The sequence below is a fragment of the Knufia obscura genome (assembly GCF_036327395.1).
Source record: "Knufia obscura strain CCFEE 5817 isolate CBS 148926 chromosome Unknown scaffold_5, whole genome shotgun sequence".
In the NCBI taxonomy this organism is placed as follows: domain Eukaryota; kingdom Fungi; phylum Ascomycota; class Eurotiomycetes; order Chaetothyriales; family Trichomeriaceae; genus Knufia; species Knufia obscura.
The window spans coordinates 258,021-277,165 of record NW_027042691.1 but is presented as its reverse complement, the minus strand read 5'-3'; the positions used below and the strand labels follow the sequence as shown (position 1 = coordinate 277,165).

The 19,145-nt window shown below is 50.3% G+C and overlaps 6 protein-coding genes across 6 annotated transcripts; 3 read left to right on the top strand and 3 right to left on the bottom strand.

Annotated features, from left to right (window-relative positions):
* Window positions 1-48: 48 nt before the first annotated feature.
* PMZ80_004899 (uncharacterized protein) lies at window positions 49-1,178 on the bottom strand (the record flags this gene model as incomplete). The annotated part of the gene is made up of 3 exons (XM_064873322.1): window positions 49-461; window positions 508-799; window positions 846-1,178. 3 exons carry the CDS (start codon window positions 1,176-1,178, stop codon window positions 49-51), a joined length of 1,038 nt encoding a protein of 345 aa, XP_064730426.1.
* A 753-nt stretch (window positions 1,179-1,931) lies between these two features.
* PMZ80_004898 (uncharacterized protein) lies at window positions 1,932-3,795 on the top strand (the record flags this gene model as incomplete). The annotated part of the gene is made up of 5 exons (XM_064873321.1): window positions 1,932-2,154; window positions 2,201-2,293; window positions 2,340-2,672; window positions 2,717-3,001; window positions 3,047-3,795. 5 exons carry the CDS (start codon window positions 1,932-1,934, stop codon window positions 3,793-3,795), a joined length of 1,683 nt encoding a protein of 560 aa, XP_064730425.1.
* A 921-nt stretch (window positions 3,796-4,716) lies between these two features.
* PMZ80_004897 (uncharacterized protein) lies at window positions 4,717-5,763 on the top strand (the record flags this gene model as incomplete). The annotated part of the gene is made up of 1 exon (XM_064873320.1): window positions 4,717-5,763. One exon carries the CDS (start codon window positions 4,717-4,719, stop codon window positions 5,761-5,763), a length of 1,047 nt encoding a protein of 348 aa, XP_064730424.1.
* Window positions 5,764-6,164: 401 nt separating this feature from the next.
* On the bottom strand, window positions 6,165-6,969 carry PMZ80_004896 (putative secondary metabolism biosynthetic enzyme; the record flags this gene model as incomplete). Its single annotated transcript, XM_064873319.1, has 2 exons — window positions 6,165-6,345; window positions 6,407-6,969. The coding sequence occupies 2 exons, from the start codon at window positions 6,967-6,969 to the stop codon at window positions 6,165-6,167; spliced, it is 744 nt and encodes a 247-aa protein (XP_064730423.1).
* A 385-nt stretch (window positions 6,970-7,354) lies between these two features.
* Window positions 7,355-8,968, top strand: PMZ80_004895 (uncharacterized protein; the record flags this gene model as incomplete). Its single annotated transcript, XM_064873318.1, has 2 exons — window positions 7,355-7,895; window positions 7,944-8,968. 2 exons carry the CDS (start codon window positions 7,355-7,357, stop codon window positions 8,966-8,968), a joined length of 1,566 nt encoding a protein of 521 aa, XP_064730422.1.
* A 1,078-nt stretch (window positions 8,969-10,046) lies between these two features.
* On the bottom strand, window positions 10,047-18,144 carry PMZ80_004894 (Type I Iterative PKS; the record flags this gene model as incomplete). Its single annotated transcript, XM_064873317.1, has 2 exons — window positions 10,047-17,447; window positions 17,497-18,144. 2 exons carry the CDS (start codon window positions 18,142-18,144, stop codon window positions 10,047-10,049), a joined length of 8,049 nt encoding a protein of 2,682 aa, XP_064730421.1.
* Between the last annotated feature and the right edge of the window lie 1,001 nt (window positions 18,145-19,145).

The window sequence follows — 19,145 nt, the reverse complement described above, 5'->3', positions numbered from 1 at the left end:
TGCCAAACAATAATGAGCAGTCAAGACCAGTGTGGCTCGTTTCTGAGTCTACCCAGCTGCTGTCGCAACCAAGTTGACATGCTGTCTATGAACATCAATATTCTTGGCCTTCTCTAGAGTCTGCTCAGCGCGTGATGCATTGAGCTTCCCTAGAATGTGCTCCTCGACAGTCATTGAAGGACTGCCGTCGAGCGGGAAGAAGCGAAGGTCCATGTTGCCGTTGTAAAAGAACGGCGCACTGTACCGATGCTTGTCGCCCACATCAGTCACCCTGTGAACAGCACTACGGTAATATTTGCCTGTCCACAAATGAAGCAGGTCACCAACGTTCGCGACGAAGGCATTCTCCTTAGCCTCAACAGGAATCCACGTTCCTTTTGGTGGATAAAACACCTCGAGGCCCTTGGTTTCCGGTTGTTGCAGCACAAAGGTTATGCCACCGAAGTCGGTGTGAGCTCCGCCTGTACGCATCAGTATTGTCGTTGCTATACCATAAGATCGACTTACAGCCCAGTTGTTCTGGATCCGGAGAAGGCTTGGGAGGATAATGCAGCAATCGGAGATTACCCGAAGGCTGTGTCATAAAGTCATCGAAAACACTCGACGGAGCTGGGCTTGGCAGTGCCAGTGCGAGAAGGTTGAGTACAAGCTGTGCAAGTTCTACCATGCCTGCACGGTACGCTTGAAGAGGATCTTCAAAGTCCGCAGTGGCTATGCTTTCGGGCCATTGGTTCGGTCCCGTCAGAAATCTTCCAGCTCGAGGACTGTCTGAGGGTTCCTCTGCGCCGATGAAAAAGCCCTACATGTGTCAGAATATCAGCATTCTTGTGGCACGTACAACTCACCTCTTTGAGATCCGGGAGAGCACCAGTCTGCAATGTCTGGCCCTGCAGCACTTCATAGCCCCTGTTCGCACGACCCATACACTTCTTGATCGAGACGTTCATCTTCTCCTCAAGCGGTAGGTCGAAGAAATTGGCAGCACAGCTCAGAACCCTCTTTTGCAGCTGGAGAGGAATGCCGTGGCCGACAAGCTGGAAGAAGCCATATGTGACACAGGCATCATGAAGCTCCTTGACTACAGCGATTCTGGCGGCAGCTGAAGAATCATCATCGTTCAGCCAAGGAGTGAGATCGATTGTTGGGATCACATCCACAGTCTCCTCGATGCTGCCCATGGTGGCTATCACGTCGTTGATGCTAGGTCTGCAGAAGCCTGGAAGAACAACAAGGGGCGATAGAAAGCACGCCACCAAGTACAATCAAGGCTTCGAAAGGAACAATGAATGCACATATAGTAGAATCTTGTGGAAGAACTATAGGCATGGGATATGCCCTGGATATGCCGTCGAAAAGCTCCACATGACGGGCATCGTACAGGCTCAGTACGTCGCGGATGCGTTGTCTTGCACGTAAGTCCGGACGGGAGGCAGTCTTAATGTTCTGATCTAGCGACAGGTTTTCAGTAATGGTTTGGCCATTGCGAGTCCGATACAATCTATCCTTCAGACGTTCTACAGGATTAGGGGATCGTCCCGTGGTGCCAAGGCCCCGGCCTGCCTAGACGTGCACTTTTAGAAACTCCGAACTGATTTCCCGTCATGATTTAGCTGCACATGAACCAGCCAACGTGCCTAAAACTCGCAACCATACGGCCTATGGTTGCGACCAAACGCAATGCGTACGGGTAAGCACCATCATTCATCCATTGCAAGCATTAACAATGATCAGGTGGACCCCACGATGTTTGACTATAGTATGCTGAAAACCTGCCGTCCCATCCATTATAGTGAGAATGTGTCAGATCTGTGAGCTCTCGATCACGGCAGGCTAGAAATTACGACTGTTGAACTTCGATCGCTTTGCATTCCTGCTGTAAGTAAGGCAGTGTCTGAAAGAGAGATTCTGAGATAAGGCACTGGCGGACAAGGATGTCTGCAATGCCGTCCAAGGATGAACAAGACAATGAGCATGAGAAGGCTACTGACTTGGAAGCCGGTGGTAGCGACATACAGACACCGACTGCGAGCGATGGGGATTCGACACAAGACACGAACACCGAAGGCACAGAGCATGTATTGTCTGGATTGAAGCTTGCTACTGTCGTTGCCGCCTTGATGCTCACAATCTTATGTGTTGCGTTGGACAATACAAGTTAGTGATGTTACCGGTACATAGATTGCACTAACGCTGCTGTTAGTTATCGCGACCGCAACGCCAAAGATCACAGACACTTTCGGTACCATTGATGATATCAGCTGGTATGGGACGGCATATTTCCTCTTCACTTGTGGTGAGTGGACCTCAAGAAGGAACTGTGACCTCTCTAATGCTCATAGCATTCCAATTGGTGTACTCCAAGTTCTACATCTTCTTCGACGTGAAGTGGGTGTTCCTGTCAGCACTTAGTCTCTTCGAAGTTGGCTCGATCATATGTGCTGTTTCAAACACTTCCAACACATTCATTGCAGGACGTGCAGTGGCAGGGTTGGGTGCTGCTGGTCTGTTTTCCGGTGCAACCGCCATCGTGGTTCTTGTTGCGCCTCTTGCCACGCGTCCTGTCATCAATGGCATGATTGGTGCTATGTTTGGAGTCTGTTCCATCCTTGGTCCGCTCATTGGAGGTATCCTGGCCGAAAAGTCTACCTGGAGGTGGTGTTTTTGGATCAACTGTGAGTACATTGGCATACCAGCTTCCTGCGCTAACGGGAGCAAGTACCGCTTGGTGCAATCGCTGCAGCTGGTATCATTTTCTTCGTCAAGCTCAAAGGCCGACTGCGACCACTCGAGGGTACTCCATTCCAGAAAGTCAGACAATTCGATCCTCCGGGAAATCTCACATTCGTTGGAGCAGTTCTGTCGTTGCTCTTTGCTCTGCACTGGGGTGGCGATGCTTTCGCATACAGCAGCCCGAGGATCATTGCGCTCTTCACCTTGTTCGGCTTCTTCACCATCGCATTTATCGTGGTTGAAGTGTTTCAGTCCGACGAACACACGATTGGTAAGTCCTCACAATATCTTGCACAACCTTGACTGACTTGTACAGTGCCTGCACGAGTTATCAAGTGCAGATCCGTCGCTTTTGGGGCGATATTTGCCTTGTGCGTAGGCGGCACGATATTCCTGATCGTCTATCATCTGAGCCTCTGGTTCCAAGTCGTAAGAGGTGCCAGCCCGATCATGTCTGCTGTGAAATCTCTACCCACAATTCTGGGGCAGCTTTTCGCAACGATCTTCGCCGGCATCCTGACGAAGAAGCTTGGACACTACATACCCTTCGTGTGGGCTTCCGCGATCTTGATGCCCATAGGATGCGGACTCTTTACCACCTTCAAGTATGATATGTCTACGGCAAAATCGGCTGCTTACTTGGTCATCCTAGGACTCGGACTGGGTTTCGGTTTCCAGCAGCCACAAGTTGCTTGTCAAGCAGCTCTACCCACAGCAGATATTCCAACTGGATCAGCTCTTGTCTTTTCATGCCAATTCTTGGGGGGTACCATCTTCCTTGCCGTTGCGCAGCATCGCTTCAGCTCAACATTGCGCCGAGAAGCTATGGAACTGCAGATTCCGGGTCTGTCGGCCGATAAGGTTGTGAACATGGGCGCAACACAACTGAGAGCAATCATTCCGCCGGATGCCTTACAAGACTTCTTGGTACGATACAACGAGGCTATTGTTGGGGCATTTACGGTGGCACTCATTGTGAGCTGTGTATCTGTGATAGGCGCCGTTGGCATGGAGTGGCTGTCCGTCAAGGAGGAAGTGCCGGCATCGGAGAAGAGCGATGGCTAGAATAATCTCTCAAGGCCAAGCATCTGTAATTGACTACAAATGTGCTATAGATGTCTGGGTCATCTTTGAGTCGCCTGTCTTTGTAGCTATACTCGAGTACGTTCTGTATCAGCGCCCGTTATCCCATGTGTTTGGGAAAGCAAATATTACATCTCCTCATCTACGACGTTCACTCACAGGCCTGTCTTGAGCCGAACACACAAACTGGCCGGCGCTTACCTGATAATGGCGTACGGGAGCCAGACATGTTAGAAATCCATGGTGAAGCTACTGTAAAGTCCCCGGACGAAATATAAAAGCGTCCTGATGCTTGGGCTTTCTTAGGTGCTCTAAGCCTAAAGAACACGTACAGAGCAACAGTTTTTCAGAGGCCGAGGCCTGTCGACAAAATAGATCGCCGTAATTATGCTTGTGCTTCTCCGGGCACTCCAGACCTAAAGTGCAGCCACCAAATCGTGCTTTGGAGTCAAACTAGGCGCCCCTAGAGTGCGCAGTTGGCCCCTACACCTACGGTGAGACATCAAGCATAATTACGGCGATCTATTTTGTCGACAGGCCTCGGGCCCGAGGCCCCAAAGGCAGATAGGCACGTACCTCAGAGTCCCCAGCTGATCGCTGAATTTACGGCTTAGGAGGCGGGGCATCAAGCACAAATCCGTCGGCCTTCTCCGGGCTTGACTTTCCCAGCTTCCAATGCCCCATCAGCATTAAGAATAACTCCGATAATTTTCTCCGGGGACAGATGTTAGGCTCTTGAAGAGTATCTCCTTGGCCGGCACTTGCACAGAAGTGTCATTGTTTAGTCCGCTTCATTGATGCCTTCCTATATGTTTATGGTCTTCTCAGCGCGTCACTGCTCACGATGTTTCTCAGATTCAAGCACAGGTTGCACGTCAAGTTGATTCCCAAACCAAAGCCACCATGATAGCTCCGCATCCAGAAGGCCGTCTCGAGGATGGCATTGCAGTCTCCTTGGGCGGTATCCAGTTCGGTGTCTTTCCTCCTCTCAACGGCAGACCATTCCCGTTCCCCACAACCGAAAGCATCACGCCAATGCTGGATGTGATGCAGAAGCATGGTCATCATAAACTCGACACTGCCAGAATTTATGGTGGTGGCCTTTCCGAGAAACTTCTTGGCGACCTCGACTTCAAGGCACGAGGGTTCGAGGTTGGAACAAAGCTCTATCCCACCAAGCCCAGACCGTTGGGACCTCAGAACGTTCCTTATGATCACTCTCCAGAAGACCTTACAGCTGGCTTACAAGCGAGTCTGGACGCTCTCCGCTCAGACTACGTGGACACTTTCTACCTTTACGCGCCTGATCCATCGGTGCCATACGAGGTGACTCTTAAAGCTATCGATGATCTTTACAAGCAAGGACGATTCAGAAGATGGGGTTTATGCAGGTTTCCAGCTTGGGAAGTTGCTGTCATCCAAGAACTCTGCATCAAGAACGACTGGATCCGGCCAAGCGTCTACCAACCAATTTATAATGCGATCATTCGGTATATCGAGGTTGAGCTCATTCCGTGCTTGCGCCACTACCACATGTCGATTGAAGCCGCACAGCCAACTGCATCCGGTCTTCTGACATCGCGATACACTCGAGACATGGCGGACGGTGACCACCCAGCTGGCAGAAGGTTTGACCCTGGGCATTTTATTGGCAAACACAACAGGTCAAGGTACTGGCACGATGCCTATTTTGATGCTTTGGAAATAATCAGGGAAGCTGCCAAGCAACATGATCTTACCGAGCTGGAATGCAGTTTGAGATGGTTGAAGCATCACAGTGCTCTCGAAGCTTCGGCTGGAGACAGTATAATTGTGTGTGCGAGCGACACAGTCCAGCTTGAGGAGTGTTTGTCGGACTTGGAAAAGGAGCCGCTGCCTGAAGAGGTGGTGAAGGCTATGGATGAGGCCTGGAAGAAGGCTCGTCGTGAAGTTTATATCTATCATGATTGAGGGTTTTCGGCAGTTTATAGTCTCTGCGTCTGTAGGTATAATCATGCACGATGCAACTTTATTGATCTTTGAGGCCAATTCAGCTCGATTAAAAGTAGGTTGAATGCCATCCGCGCCGGATTCCGAGTGGCTCGCGACGACACATCGAGCTATATCTCAGGACGTAGGGCTAACTTGGAGATAGTGACAGTAAAGAACAATGTGTGCATACGAAGTTGGCCTTCGCTCGACGTGCAGTACCACGTAGCAACGCCTCCGAGCTCTAGGGGTGCTCTAGAGTCGACAAGACATTTATGTTGCTGCTTTGGGACAAAATTCATCCAAGCACAAACACAGCAGTTCACGTGGAAACCGTATCGCACTTCAATATTCAAGCCCAGCTCCATTTAATTTGCAGGTAATCATGCTTGTGATATCAAGCCACCATCAATGACTTCGGCCGTGCCAGTCGTGTATGACGAAGCATCACACAGTAGCCACGCAATTGACTCAGCCACCTCTAGAGGCCGCCCTGCCCTCTGCCAAGGTATCCGGTCGGACTCTTCTGTCTTCCATGGCAGCATTGGTGTCATAGTAGGCCCCCTAACGAGTGTTAGTCATGATTATGTCCCACAGAATTTGCGATAGGAACACTCGAACTCACGGTGCAACTGCATTTACTCGAATACCCTTATCCGCATTCTCCACAGCCGCTGCTCTCGTCAAACCAACGATGGCATGCTTCGAGACGACGTAAGCTGTATTCATCTTCATGCCCCTGAGCCCGAAGATACTGGCTGCGTTGACAATGGCAGCACCTCGTACCATGACCTTGAGCTGTGCCCTGAGGCAATTCAGCGTCCCCTTCACATTCACATCTAGGACGCGATTGAAGTCTCCGTCATCTACTTCTTGCAGCTTTGCTCTGCCGACTTGTTTGGGTTGCACGCCCGCAAGATTGACAGCGCCGTCGAGGCGACCATAGGTGTCAACGGTCTTGGTGATCCAGTCCTCGACTTCTATGCGGTCACGCACGTCAAGAACTGAATGTATGACTGTGCCTCCTGCCGACTCGATTGAGGCACAGACTTCCTGTAGAGGACCCTCAGAGACGTCGGCGAGAGATAATTTTGCGCCACGGGATGAGAGAAGCTTTGCTGTTTCCAGGCCAATGCCAGAGGCTGCACCAGTGATGGCGATGACCTTATTAGCGAAGAGGTGCGACATGCTTGGTGATGGATCAGGTCGAGTAGTGCAAGTTTAGGAACAGACAGACTGAAACGTCGTGGTATCGGTGAGGTCTAGATGGCCTTGACTAGCCATGCAGTTATTATGATGACATCTCATGGTGATCGTCCTGCTCGTGTGTCGTGATTTTGTCCGGTGAGATTGGAGCCTATCGGAGTACGTGTTTGCCTTGAGCTTGGCCCCTGTGGATACCTTCCGGCGTAACGAGGGCGGAGTTTCTGCACCGGACAATCGAGGATGCTACGTGAAAGTAACATTGAGTTGTAGGGCCCGGATCACTTGGTCAAGAATAAAACGTCTAGCCCAGCGTGCAACCTTCTCGTCGAGACCATCGAACCTGTGGCTCAATATCCCAAGAAACACAATGAAAGACGCCACGCCAAGTATGTACCCTCCCGCTATGGACCGTGAAGACGTCCCAGAAGTTGCCATTGTGGGCGGTGGCATTATCGGTCTAACCCTCGCTCTTGGTCTCAACAAAAGGGGGATCAATGCCAAAGTGTACGAGCAAGCACGCTCTCTTCGGGAAATCGGTGCTGGTGTCGCCTTTACAGCAAATGCAGTCAGATGTATGGAACAGATCGATCCACGACTCGTTACCGCCCTTAGGTCTGTTGCTACCTCGAATGGCGACCCAAATAATCCCAACGACCATCTGCAGTGGGTCGATGGTTTTAATGTTGACCCTGAGCATCCCGAGGACGAGGAGCTTCTCTACAAGCTCTATGCCGGACCCCGAGGCTTCGAAGGATGTCATCGTGCGCATTTCCTGGATGCACTCCTGAAGGTAGTACCTGAAGGAGTTCTCCAATTCGGTAAACGGTTGGCAAACGTTGTCGAACAAGATGAGGAGGAGAAGGTTAAGTTAGAATTCGAGGACGGCACAGTGGCTGAAGCGGATGCAGGTATGTGAAGACGTTGCAAGGCACATGGATATAAACTTACCGTCTCAGTCATTGGGTGTGACGGCATCAAGTCGCGTGTCCGAGAACTCATGTTCGGAAGTGAGAATCCCGTATCTCACCCAACATATACCCACAAGATCGCGTATCGTGGATTGATCCCTATGGATAAAGCCGTCGAAGCGGTAGGCGAGTCGAAAGCCAAAAATCAGCATATGCACCTCGGACCACAAGCTCACCTTCTTCATTTCCCTGTCGCCAACCAAAAGCTGATGAACGTGGTGGCCTTTGCCCCAGATCCTGAGGAATGGGAAGACTCGAAGACATTTGTCGCTCCAGCCACTCGAAGAGATGTTGAGAAGGTCTTTGCAGGATGGGGCACGACTGTTCGATCAATCGTAAGCCTTTTGCCCAATGATCTCGACAAATGGGCAGTTTTCGATAGTTCTACCTTTCCAGTACCCTGCTACAACAAGGGTCGTATCTGCATCGCTGGTGATGCTGCTCACGCAGCAGCACCTCACCATGGTGCTGGCGCAGGTATAGGCGTGGAGGATGCATTGTGCTTATCAGCATTGTTAGACAAAGCTGCTTCGGTGATCCAGGACGATAAAGCCTCGAAATCTCAAGCACTGAAGCTTGCATTCATCACATTCAACACCATCAGAAGAAAACGCACACAGTGGCTTGTCCAGAGCAGCCACGATGTCTGTGAGATTTACGAATGGAACCATCCGAAGACAGGATCAGATCCCGACAAGTGTTTCGAAGAAATCCGGCGACGATCGCACAAGATCTGGTATTTTGATTATGAGGATATGGTTCGAGAGAGCAGTGAAAGTTTTGAATGGCGTGTCGTCATACAGGCACTTGTTAATGGCGATCGGAAGGTGGACTTACCGACACTTGAACAAATGCGAGGAGGAGACGACAGTGAGTCTGACTCTGTATCTGACAGCTCGATCGCAACTCCGACAGAATCCAGACCGAACTCTCCAATGCAAGGACTAAAATTGGTTACAGGAGCAAAAGCTCAATCCATTGGGACAGTTAAGCAGGATTCGCAAATTGTATAATCAATTGCAGCTTCCTAAAGTACCAAGTGTTTCTTTGCTCACGACTCGCCAAATGTGTTGTTTAAGAATGAACACCTATGATCATATAACCCAGTAGATAGAACACAGTAACAACCTTGGATCCGCTGCCCGGAGTTGCGCGTGCTAAGACATAAATGGATCCTCGGCTGTGTGAGCTCAAGCCCGGGCTTTCCCAGTTGGCAGTCCGGAGAAACACGGAGGAAGAAGCACGTGGTAGGCCAGGGCACGGTAGCTTTCCCAGGAGCTCAACGTGTACTTTAGCATGCCTACTGGAGATAAGCCACCACAGCTGCCATGTCCATTGAGATCTGTCACGCCTGATATCTGGATCAGAACGTTTTCTGTCGTGAGTTACATGCTCAATCCACAGCTTCTACGCCTCACGACAGAGCATGATCTAATGACAGAACCAGAACGACCCTAGCCAGGACATGATTACTCGTAGTGAAATGGTCAAAACTCCGGCTTTGGTGAAGAAAGTCCGATGCGCTTGTACGCTGTTCAGCATCACCTGTTGATTCTGTTGATAGTACAGCGCCAAACATTGTTGGCAAGCCGTCTAAGTGGTCAATTCCTAACTGATCAGACTTCCGGAGCTTCCTCTGCTTAGTCCTGTCGTGAAAGAAGATGCCTAGGAACAGTATCTACTGTAAGTTCGAGGCCCTTGGACGAAACACATGGCCATATTTGTGCTTGAGTTACGTTGGACGTTAATGACGCAAAGCGCAGATGATGCGGTACTTACTTTAGGCATGCCTAAAGTGATCGTTTCAGGTCTCCGGAGTTCAACGGCTACGGTGAAGCATTAAGCATAGTTATGGCCATCTGTTTCGCGTCCATCGGCCTCGGGCCCGCTCTACGTATTTGAGACATGGAGGCTTTGGGGAAAAGACATAGAACTCTCGTGATTGTATAGTGAAACAATATGTTTATTCCGTGTACAACGACAAAGTGAGCACCCATAGCTGTCTATATGTACCCTAACGCCTGCCACAAGAGCTTCGTAAAAACTCGAATGATCAAATGTTGCCACCAAACTCCAAGTAAACCCAAAAGCTCACGAAAGGAATTTCGTATCTTTCCAAGACTTGACAAATAGCAGAACCGTCTCTTTCGAAACCGGTCCAACCGCTCGCAAGGTTCTCGAGTGCTCCATTGACTTCTCCGTTGACAAGAGTAACCCACCGCAAGACATCCTAAGAAAGTTGTCATCGAGAAAGTCGATGAGATAGATGGCTGGGTTTTCCTTTTCTGGAAGGTTCGTGCAAGCTCGGACCCTTTCTATCCACCTCTCGAAGGGGACCACGTTCGAGTGGGGGATATCCAGAGCATTGGCGAGGACTGGAATCATAGTCTTCCATTCTTGTCGTACAGGATTGTCGATGTGGTACACAGGATGTGGTTGTTCAACAAGTAATAGATCCCGAAGTGTACCTGCCACATCGTCGACGGAGGTCCATGAGAGAGAACCTTCGAAGGCGGGAAGAGCATTGATGGTTTGGGATGATTTCCAGAGGAACGAAAGGTGTTCCATTGGATTCCAGTACCCAGTTTTCTTCGAACCAGCAATCTGCCCGATTCTGACCGAGGTGGCTTTGAAACAGTCCGGATACTTGTGTAAGGTATGATCAAGCATGAGCTCGCAGACATACTTGGCATCGCCGTATCCGTTCTCTAGAACAGCTTCAATGGGCATTCTTTCCTCCGGTGCGTTGACATTGTTCTTCCACTCCGGGTAATGCCCAACAACTGCTATTGAAGAGACAAATTCGAAGGTCACTCGAAAGCCTGACTGTCGGCCACAGGATATAGCATGTGCAAGGTCGATCAGATTCTTCATAATCTCAAATTGACCTTCAAACCCTTTCAGGGGTATTTTGGCATTCATCAGCCACGCATTGTGGACAATGTGCGTGACGTTCTCGGTGAGGTAGGCGTAGTCGTCTGCCGACAACCCAAGGAGCTGTTTCGAGGCACTGCTTTCGATGACTTCGACCTTGCCCCATGCTGAAGAGGCGATTGAGATATCCTTATCCTTCATAGCCTTTTCTTGTCGCGTTTTGGGTGTGCTAGCGCGTCCACGTCTATTCAGACAGATGATCTTGTCGACAGACCTATCCTCGGCCAGACAAGCAAGCAAATGGGAGCCAAGACTTCCAGTTGCACCTGTCAGAAGGACGCACTTCCCAGAGGTTCTCGGTCGGCTTGTGACTTGGACAGGCTTCTCGAAATGATGTGTCATTTGCTGAACATACCCTTCAACAGCTGCTTTTCGAAAAAGGATGTCAGTCGTTGACTTGGACGGAGGCGTGATAGGGTGTGGGTTCGTATCATACCTGGACTCAGACGCCATGGCTATCAGCAGTCTCTCAAGCTTGTTCTCCGGTCGTGTTCCATCAGTCCAGTCGACGTGACCATATCCTGCAGACTGTAATGCCGTCTTCCATTGAGTCTCGTTGGTCACTGCGTGAGAGCGACCATCGCCAAAGAACCACCAACCCTCGAATAGACCAAAAATCATATCGCACCAATACATTGTGCTAGTCATTTCGAGCATCATAAGGAGACCATCAGAGCGCAGCATCTTTCGTATGTTGCCGGTCGAGTTGACGAGGCTGTGCGTAGCATGTACAGCATTGCTTACGATCACAATGTGCTGCGTTCCGACCAAATCTTCTGCAGGCTCCTTTTCAATGTCGTGTGTTCTGAATTTCATGAATGAATATTGCTTGAATTGCTTACGGGCTGCAGCAATGAATGATGGACCCAGATCCGTAAAGGTGTACTCAATCGGGTAGTCCAGGCTCGCCAGAAGTGGCAGCAGCCATTTTGTTGTGCCTCCGGTACCGGCGCCCATTTCCAGGATCTTCAATGGTGCTCCATCACTGGGCAACCTCGAGATGAGACGGGATATGAAATCTTGCATCTGTCTGTAGTACAGCTTGTTCATAGGCCAATCGCCGTAGACTTTTGAGACGAGATCTCTGCCCCTTGACGACCCAAAAATGAGCTTCACACCATCCGTCTTGCCGCCTAGAACCTGCGGTAAGTGACTGCCTGCATAGTATGTCAAGTCGTTGCAGTGCTGTTCGTTGGGCCACTTGCGGTTGAGTTCTTCCAGAAGGTCCTTACTCGTCTGCAGAGGGATCGGACGATCGGTTCGTACGAAATGGTCGCCCTCTTCCGTGATCAAGTCTGATTCCGTGGCCACCATCTTGTAGAGATAGTCGACAAATCGGGTGTGCTCCGGAGCACTCAAGACTTTCACCAACTTATCGCCAGGATTCGCCTTTCTCAGCGAGCATCCTAGGTCCTCGAGAGCTTCGATGGTGAGTAGTATACATAGACGTGTTTGATCGGGTCCAGTCTGGTGCGCATAGACATCCAAACCATACTCTTTGATCAAGTCGTCAGTACGAATCTTGGTTTCGTAGAATGCCTGAGCCACCATGTCGCCTGGAAGCTCTAGACAGTGGCTTTTCGAGACATCAGGCTTCGTATTCTTCAGTGGCTGCGCTGCAGGTTCCAACGGAATCGAAGTTGTTGGCTCGAGTCGGCCAGCACCTTGAGCCATACCACCACACAATCGCTCGAGACCATCTATGTCTTGGTCTTCGATGATCACATGCTCATCTATGGTGATGCTGCACTTCGATTCGAGGTCAGGTCGGAGCTCCATTGCAAGCAACGAGTCAAGTCCCATGTCACGTAGAACAACACCGCTTTTGATGTCTGAAATTTCGACGCCGATGAATGCTGCCAAGAATGGTTTGAGATCCACGCCCAAAGATCCAACCGACGACGGTGGCTTTTCCTTCGGTGTGACTGCGCCTGATGAATGGGATTGGTAGCCTTCATCGGAGGTCAGAGAACCGTCGACGCTGTCAGTATCGCACTCTCCAAGTGCCGATCCAACACAACTCATGAGGCTAGACACGTCTGTAACCAGCATCAAATCTTGATTCGGAAGTGTGCATTGCAAATGATTTTCAATCTCCTTTGCCATTTCCATACCAACAAGTGAGTCAATGCCGAGATTTGCAAGCTCACTGTCGTCGTTGATCTCATCGACCTCAAGACCAGCAAGATCTGCCAGTATAGCTTTCACCTTGTCGATATAGTTGGTTTTGATTTTCGTTGGTTGTTCCCTTCGCAGTCTGGTAACTGGTTGACGTGACAAGCGTGGCTGCTCTTTCGACAAAGCCAAGGGTTGCTCGATTTGGTCAGTCGAGGTAGCCGCTGCACCCGAGCCAGTGATGGCATCCTTAACTGCAACTTTTGCTAAGCGTGATAACAGCTTCGACATATATAACTTCGGAACTCTGACGTAATTGATACCCAGGATGACTTCGACAAGGGCGCCAGACACAGCATCGAACACAAAGATATCAGTCATGTAGGATTTGCCGACGGGTCCATGATGATATGCCGCAACATCCCATGATCCTGATCGGTTTCCTGATGTGAGATTTGGTGACCGCACCCACTTTTCAATGCCGTTCGCGATGTAGATATCGGACGGATCATGATCGGTCATGCAATTGACCCAAATGCCACCTACCTGTGCAAAACAATCTGCTAGATGGGCGTCGAACCATGTCAAGCCATTGTACTTCTTCACAACACGACCAGCAGATGCGGCTGTATCACCAACAAGCTTTTTCAAGCCCTGGTACTCTGGGCCATAGTCCACAACAGGTCCAAAGGCTTTGTAGATATTGCGACCCTGAATGACATCTTCTGCGGTAGTGCTCTCGAGCAGAGCTAGACAACGTTTGTGAGTACTCAGTCTTTCATACTGAGCAAAGTCGGCCTTCAGTTGTGGGTCGTCGATATGCTTCAGAACAATTTCACCTGATGTATGCGATGTCCGAGCGGCATTGTTGCCCTCGATGGTGCTGCTGATTTCGAAGGTCCAAGCATGGTCATGGCCCTTGGAATGCACTAGTTCCAGTATCGTAGTTCGTGCAGGATCGCGACATAACGGAGCTGAATTGACAACGTTAGCCACCTGGGGGTCAAAGCCTTCCGAGATCAGCTTAGGCTCGAGCAATCGTAGACTCTCAATGGCGAGGTCAAGCTGAACCGTTGCTGGACAGATTGATGCAGTTTGTGCAATTATGTGGCCTTCAACAAGAGCTTCATACTTGGCGATATTTGTGTTGATCCTAAACTGCGATCTTCTCTTGCCATCTCTGTTACCGAGAAATGTTAGAAGCGTATCTGGAGGTTTGGCCACTTCCTGAGCTACTGCGTTGTCGCTGCTCGTTTCTTGGGCTACTGAAGCCTTCAGCTCCAGCCAGTGACGAACCTTCTCGAACTGGTACGGCGGCAAGAGAACAGGGCTATACGCAGATACTTGGAGATGATGGTGTGGCCAGAAACTGACATCCAGACCGACTTTCCAGAGATTGGCAGTGGCGTCAGATAAATTGTTCATGCCAGAATCATTGGTAATATTAATACCTTGGAACAGGGAGTCCTTCGGAGAACCGAGTGCTCGACAGACCATATTAGTGACAGTCGATGCTGATCCGGCCTCGAGCCATATGCTGGAAGGATACAGCTCGTTAATTCGTGTAACAGCATCGTTGAAGAAAACTGGACCACGCATATGCTCTGCGACGAACCGTGCTGTGTATGCCTCGGTAAAGGGCTGTTTGGTCGATCGTTCGAGATGAATGCAAGGCTGCTTGAACTCAAGTCCTTCCGCGCTTGCCTCTAAACGAGACATCAAAGGATCGATCAACGGCGAATGGAAGGCGTTCGTGACCTCCAGTCGCTTGTGCTTGATGTGATGCACTGATTGCTTAGAGAGCGCATCTTCGACAGCTTCGATTGCTCGACGTGACCCTGAAAGAGTAAAGGTCCTGGGCCCATTGAAGCAGCCGATTACTGCAGGTGCTTCATTGCCGATCTCGGCGTTGCACTCCTGAAGCAAAGCGGATACATGATCCGCGTCACCCTCGACTGCCATCATAGCACCCTTCTCAGGACCCCAATAATCTCTCACAACCTTTGCGCGGCCTGCGACCATTTCCAAGGCATCTTCCAAGCTCAACACACCAGCGACAGCAAGCGCCGTGAGTTCGCCGAAGCTGTGCCCGACAAGGGCTGCTGGTTTGACCCCGCAGTCGATCCAAGCTTTAGCACAAGAGTATTGCATGGCGAAAAGCATGGTTTGAAGCTTGACAGGATCCGTTATAGGTTTTCTTTTGAAGATGTCTGGGAAGATGCTTGGAAGACGGTGTGCGAGGCAGACAGCGTTGCATGAACCCAAGTGCTTCCTTAATATGCCGGCACTCTCATAGACTGCTCGGTCGAGGCCAATGAAGGCAGAAATCTGGCCACCGAAGCAGAGTACTAGAGGCCGCTTCGCTGATTTGGGTACTGTACAATCAGAACCATCGCCATTGCTGAATGTTGTCAGTCGGTCTTGTAGATCTGCTTTCGAATTGCAGGCCATGATCAAGCCCCGGTCAAGGCCATGATTCGACTGTCGAGAGTTGCTGAAGGCGATGTCCCTGAAGCTGGTATTTTGACCTTCCTGCGAACGCAAATACCGAACGAGAGCGGATGCATAATGCCGTAAGCTATTGTCATCCAAGCCCGAGAACCAGAAGGGAAGTTTAGTATTGAGCTGATCTGAGGTCTTTTGTCTATACGACAACGGTCCTTGTATTGGTGCTTGAGAGACAATGATGGATGCATTCGATCCGGATGCACCATAATTGTTAATCAGGGCCGCACGATACACTGGAGTCCATGGTGTCAAAGTTGTAGGCACCACGATCTGATCTTCCGGGCTGGCCTTCAATCCAGGACTGAGTTTTTCGAAACTTGCTTGCGGAGGCATTTTGCCTTTCATGATGATAAGCAATGTCTTGATCAGAGACATGAGACCTGACGTGCACTCAGAGTGCCCGATAAGGCCTTTCACCGAACTAAGTAGCAGTTTCGAAGATCGAGCCTTGCCTGCAAGTACCTTGCGGACACTTGAGTATTCCGCAGGGTCTCCCACAGGTGTCCCTGTGCCATGAGCTTCAACAACGCCAATCTGATGAGGGTCAATGCCAGCACGACGTGTGGCAATGTCGAAGAGGCTGGAAAGCGAATCGGGGTTTGGCACAAATATTGGCGTGGAATTGTCGTTCTGTTGAACAGCAGTGGCCGCGATCGTGCCTAAAATCTGGTCACCATCAGCAACAGCTTGGCTCATACTTTTGAGGAAGACGGCTGCCACTGCTTCGCCTCGACAATATCCATCTGCCTTTTCGTCGAACGGTTTGCAAGCACCAGTGGTGCTCAGGAATGATGCGCCTGCAAGATTCTGATACCATAGTGGGTTCGTCATAACGTGGGTTCCGGCAGCGAGAGCTGCGTTACATTCTCCACTTAATATGGACTGACAGGCTTGATGAACAGCGACAGCGGACGAAGAGCAAGCCGTATCGATGGTAAGGCCGGGGCCCGTCCAGCCAAAGTAATGACTGACTTTACCAGCAATGAAACCTCGTAGGTTGCCTGTTGCAGTGAAAGCCGTTGGGGCATGACACGCCACGTTGTTCTCATAGTCAACGGCACAAACTCCTACATAACATCCGACGTGCGAGTCAGCCTGCATCGCTTGGGAGTGAAAGTAGCCTGACTGTTCAACGGCTTGATATGCGACCTGCAACAATTGGCGCTGCTGTGGATCCTGCGAAGCACATTCTCTCGGGCTCTTCTTGAAGAACTTGTGGTCGAACGTATCATGGTCATCGATGAAATTGCCGAACCACTTTCGTTTCGCATCAACTTGCCGATGACCAGTTTCGAAACCGAACCGATCGCTTGGAACTTGCTTGTGTTGCGAACGACCTTCGCACAGGAGATCCCAAAATTCCTCGAGGTTGCTGGCGCCAGGAGCTTTACATGACATGCCAACGACGGCGATATCAGTATCCAAGAAGCCATATTTCGATCTTGATCGTTTAGTGCCCGTAGCTGATGTCATGTCTTGTAGCTCCGACACGGAGAATATATTGATATCCTGCGCACGAAGGAATGATGGCGGTATGCATGGTGTGCCGAATGCCACAACGAGGGAATCTGTTCGAGAGAGGACCTCGGACTTGACGAGAGTGAATGCTTGATGCCATTGTGCAGGCGTAACCAGTATTGCAAACAATGCTTCTTGTGACAAACTGCCACTTAGGATTTGTTGCCCACTCGAATTTGATCGTGTTGGGACAAGCGAATGTGCTGCGTCGGGGAATTGAAATCTAGCATCCGAGCTGCAGAAATCCAGTAGAGTTTCCAATAGCTGCGAGTTTCCTGCCCAGTGAAAGCGACCGTGTAGAGCAACTGCGGTAGTTGAGAGGCCTTTCGATCGCAAATTTTCTTGCAGGCCCTGAGCTTCAGTAGAAGGCAGCGTCACTGTAGCGCGATTCTCATCATAAGCCACCGATATGTAAGCCTAAATTTGGTTAGTCGCTGGGCGTGCGGGGGTGGCATGAATAACCCACCATGCTAAGTCTTTCAAGCTCATTTGTCAAATGTGTCTTTTGTTCCAGTGAGTGCCAGACCGCAGAGAAGCTCTGTGAAGGTCCTGATTTCTCAGACGTCTCCTGAGCATCGACGGCCGCTCCAATGATCATCGCCAATCGAATAGCAGTTGTCCCATTCTTGCGCAGCTGCTCGTCGCCAGTGCTTGCCGAAACGGCAAATGCGCTGAGTAAACCTGTGCAAAAGCCCAAGGTCTCTGCATTGTGTTGTGTTGAGGCGTGGAGGTGTTTATCGTCAACACTTGTTGGACAGGCCGATTCCAGATACGAAGAATATTGAAGGAGCTGCGCAATCACCACCAGAGGGTTCAGCACCGTGTTTGGTAGAATGAAGGGAGAGAGTGCAGGCTTGCCGCCGTGGATCCAGCCGTTGAGATCCTGCAGCAGAGACAGCCGCGAGTTCGTGAAAAGGTCTGAGCTCCTCTCTCGCAACGCGCTGAAGCATTGAGGAAGTTCCGCTAGAGCGTCGAAGATCCATTGGTGGCGTCCCCTCGTGGCATGTAAGGACGTCCTCAGCTGATCAAATGCTGCTTCGTTGAATGAGAGGTCTATGTGGCCAAACAGAAGCAGAGTTCTGCTGGATTTCGAGTCAGAGGTATGTACAGCCATGATGAATGGCAATCTGAGGGGTAATGTCAAAGAGTTGAGGCTAGAGACAAGTTCGGACTCAAGTGGTTAGATCTGGCTTTCCGACGAAGCTCGGCGTCGGTGGGCATGTCTACTCTTAAGACCTTCAAGGTTGATAACAAGAGCACGAGTTATCCTTGCCATGGGCATGTCATAGCTGTGGTGGCTACAAAACTCCGTCAAGGGCGAAAGCTTACTCAGACAGTGTACATCCAAGATACGTACACGCAGGACTCTCCAGCTCTCGGAGAAGGTTTCAACACGTGTTTCACGTGGCAGATACGAATTTCGAACATTACGCGCTGTTTACACGTGGAGGACGGGTTCATTGTCATACCTGACTTCCGCGCCCCTGCTAAGACCAGGTCCCGCTTGCCCCGATGGTCGTTCATCTACTACCTGGTCTGTCGGTCTTTCACAAAACCTCAGATGCAGCGTTACGTCGGAGAAAGCAAGCACGTGGGGCGTGACGGTCACTTTCATAATTCGATCGGTGTAAGTCGTGCTGATTGAGGTCACTCCCGCATCTTGATAGATACAAGGCACGAGGCTATCGGCATTCAGACAAGCGGAGTTTTCGGAGTATCTGCCACGGGATGGCAATGCCTCCGTCTGCGGTAGATCGAATCGCCTTAGAGGTCCACCCCACACTTGGCCGAAATCACGGTTTCTGCACTGTACCCTATGTCAACTGTGTCAGTGCTACGGGCGTAGGCAAATACCTAGGCACGCCATAATGGATCAATGTGGCTGTTCCTAAGCACGAATTTGAGAAGGTCGCGCGTCATATTGGCCAATTGGGGCTTGCTGGATCTCGGAATAACTGCTTGTGACCTTAACTGACAGCTACAAGAAGCCGTTTACAGCGTGACGATCGAAATTGGGACACAAGTGTTAACAAAATGAATCATATCCAATTCTGAAAGGTTGAACACCAGAAATATTTATAGTATACACATTTTTGTGGTCTCGTCCTCTAAAAG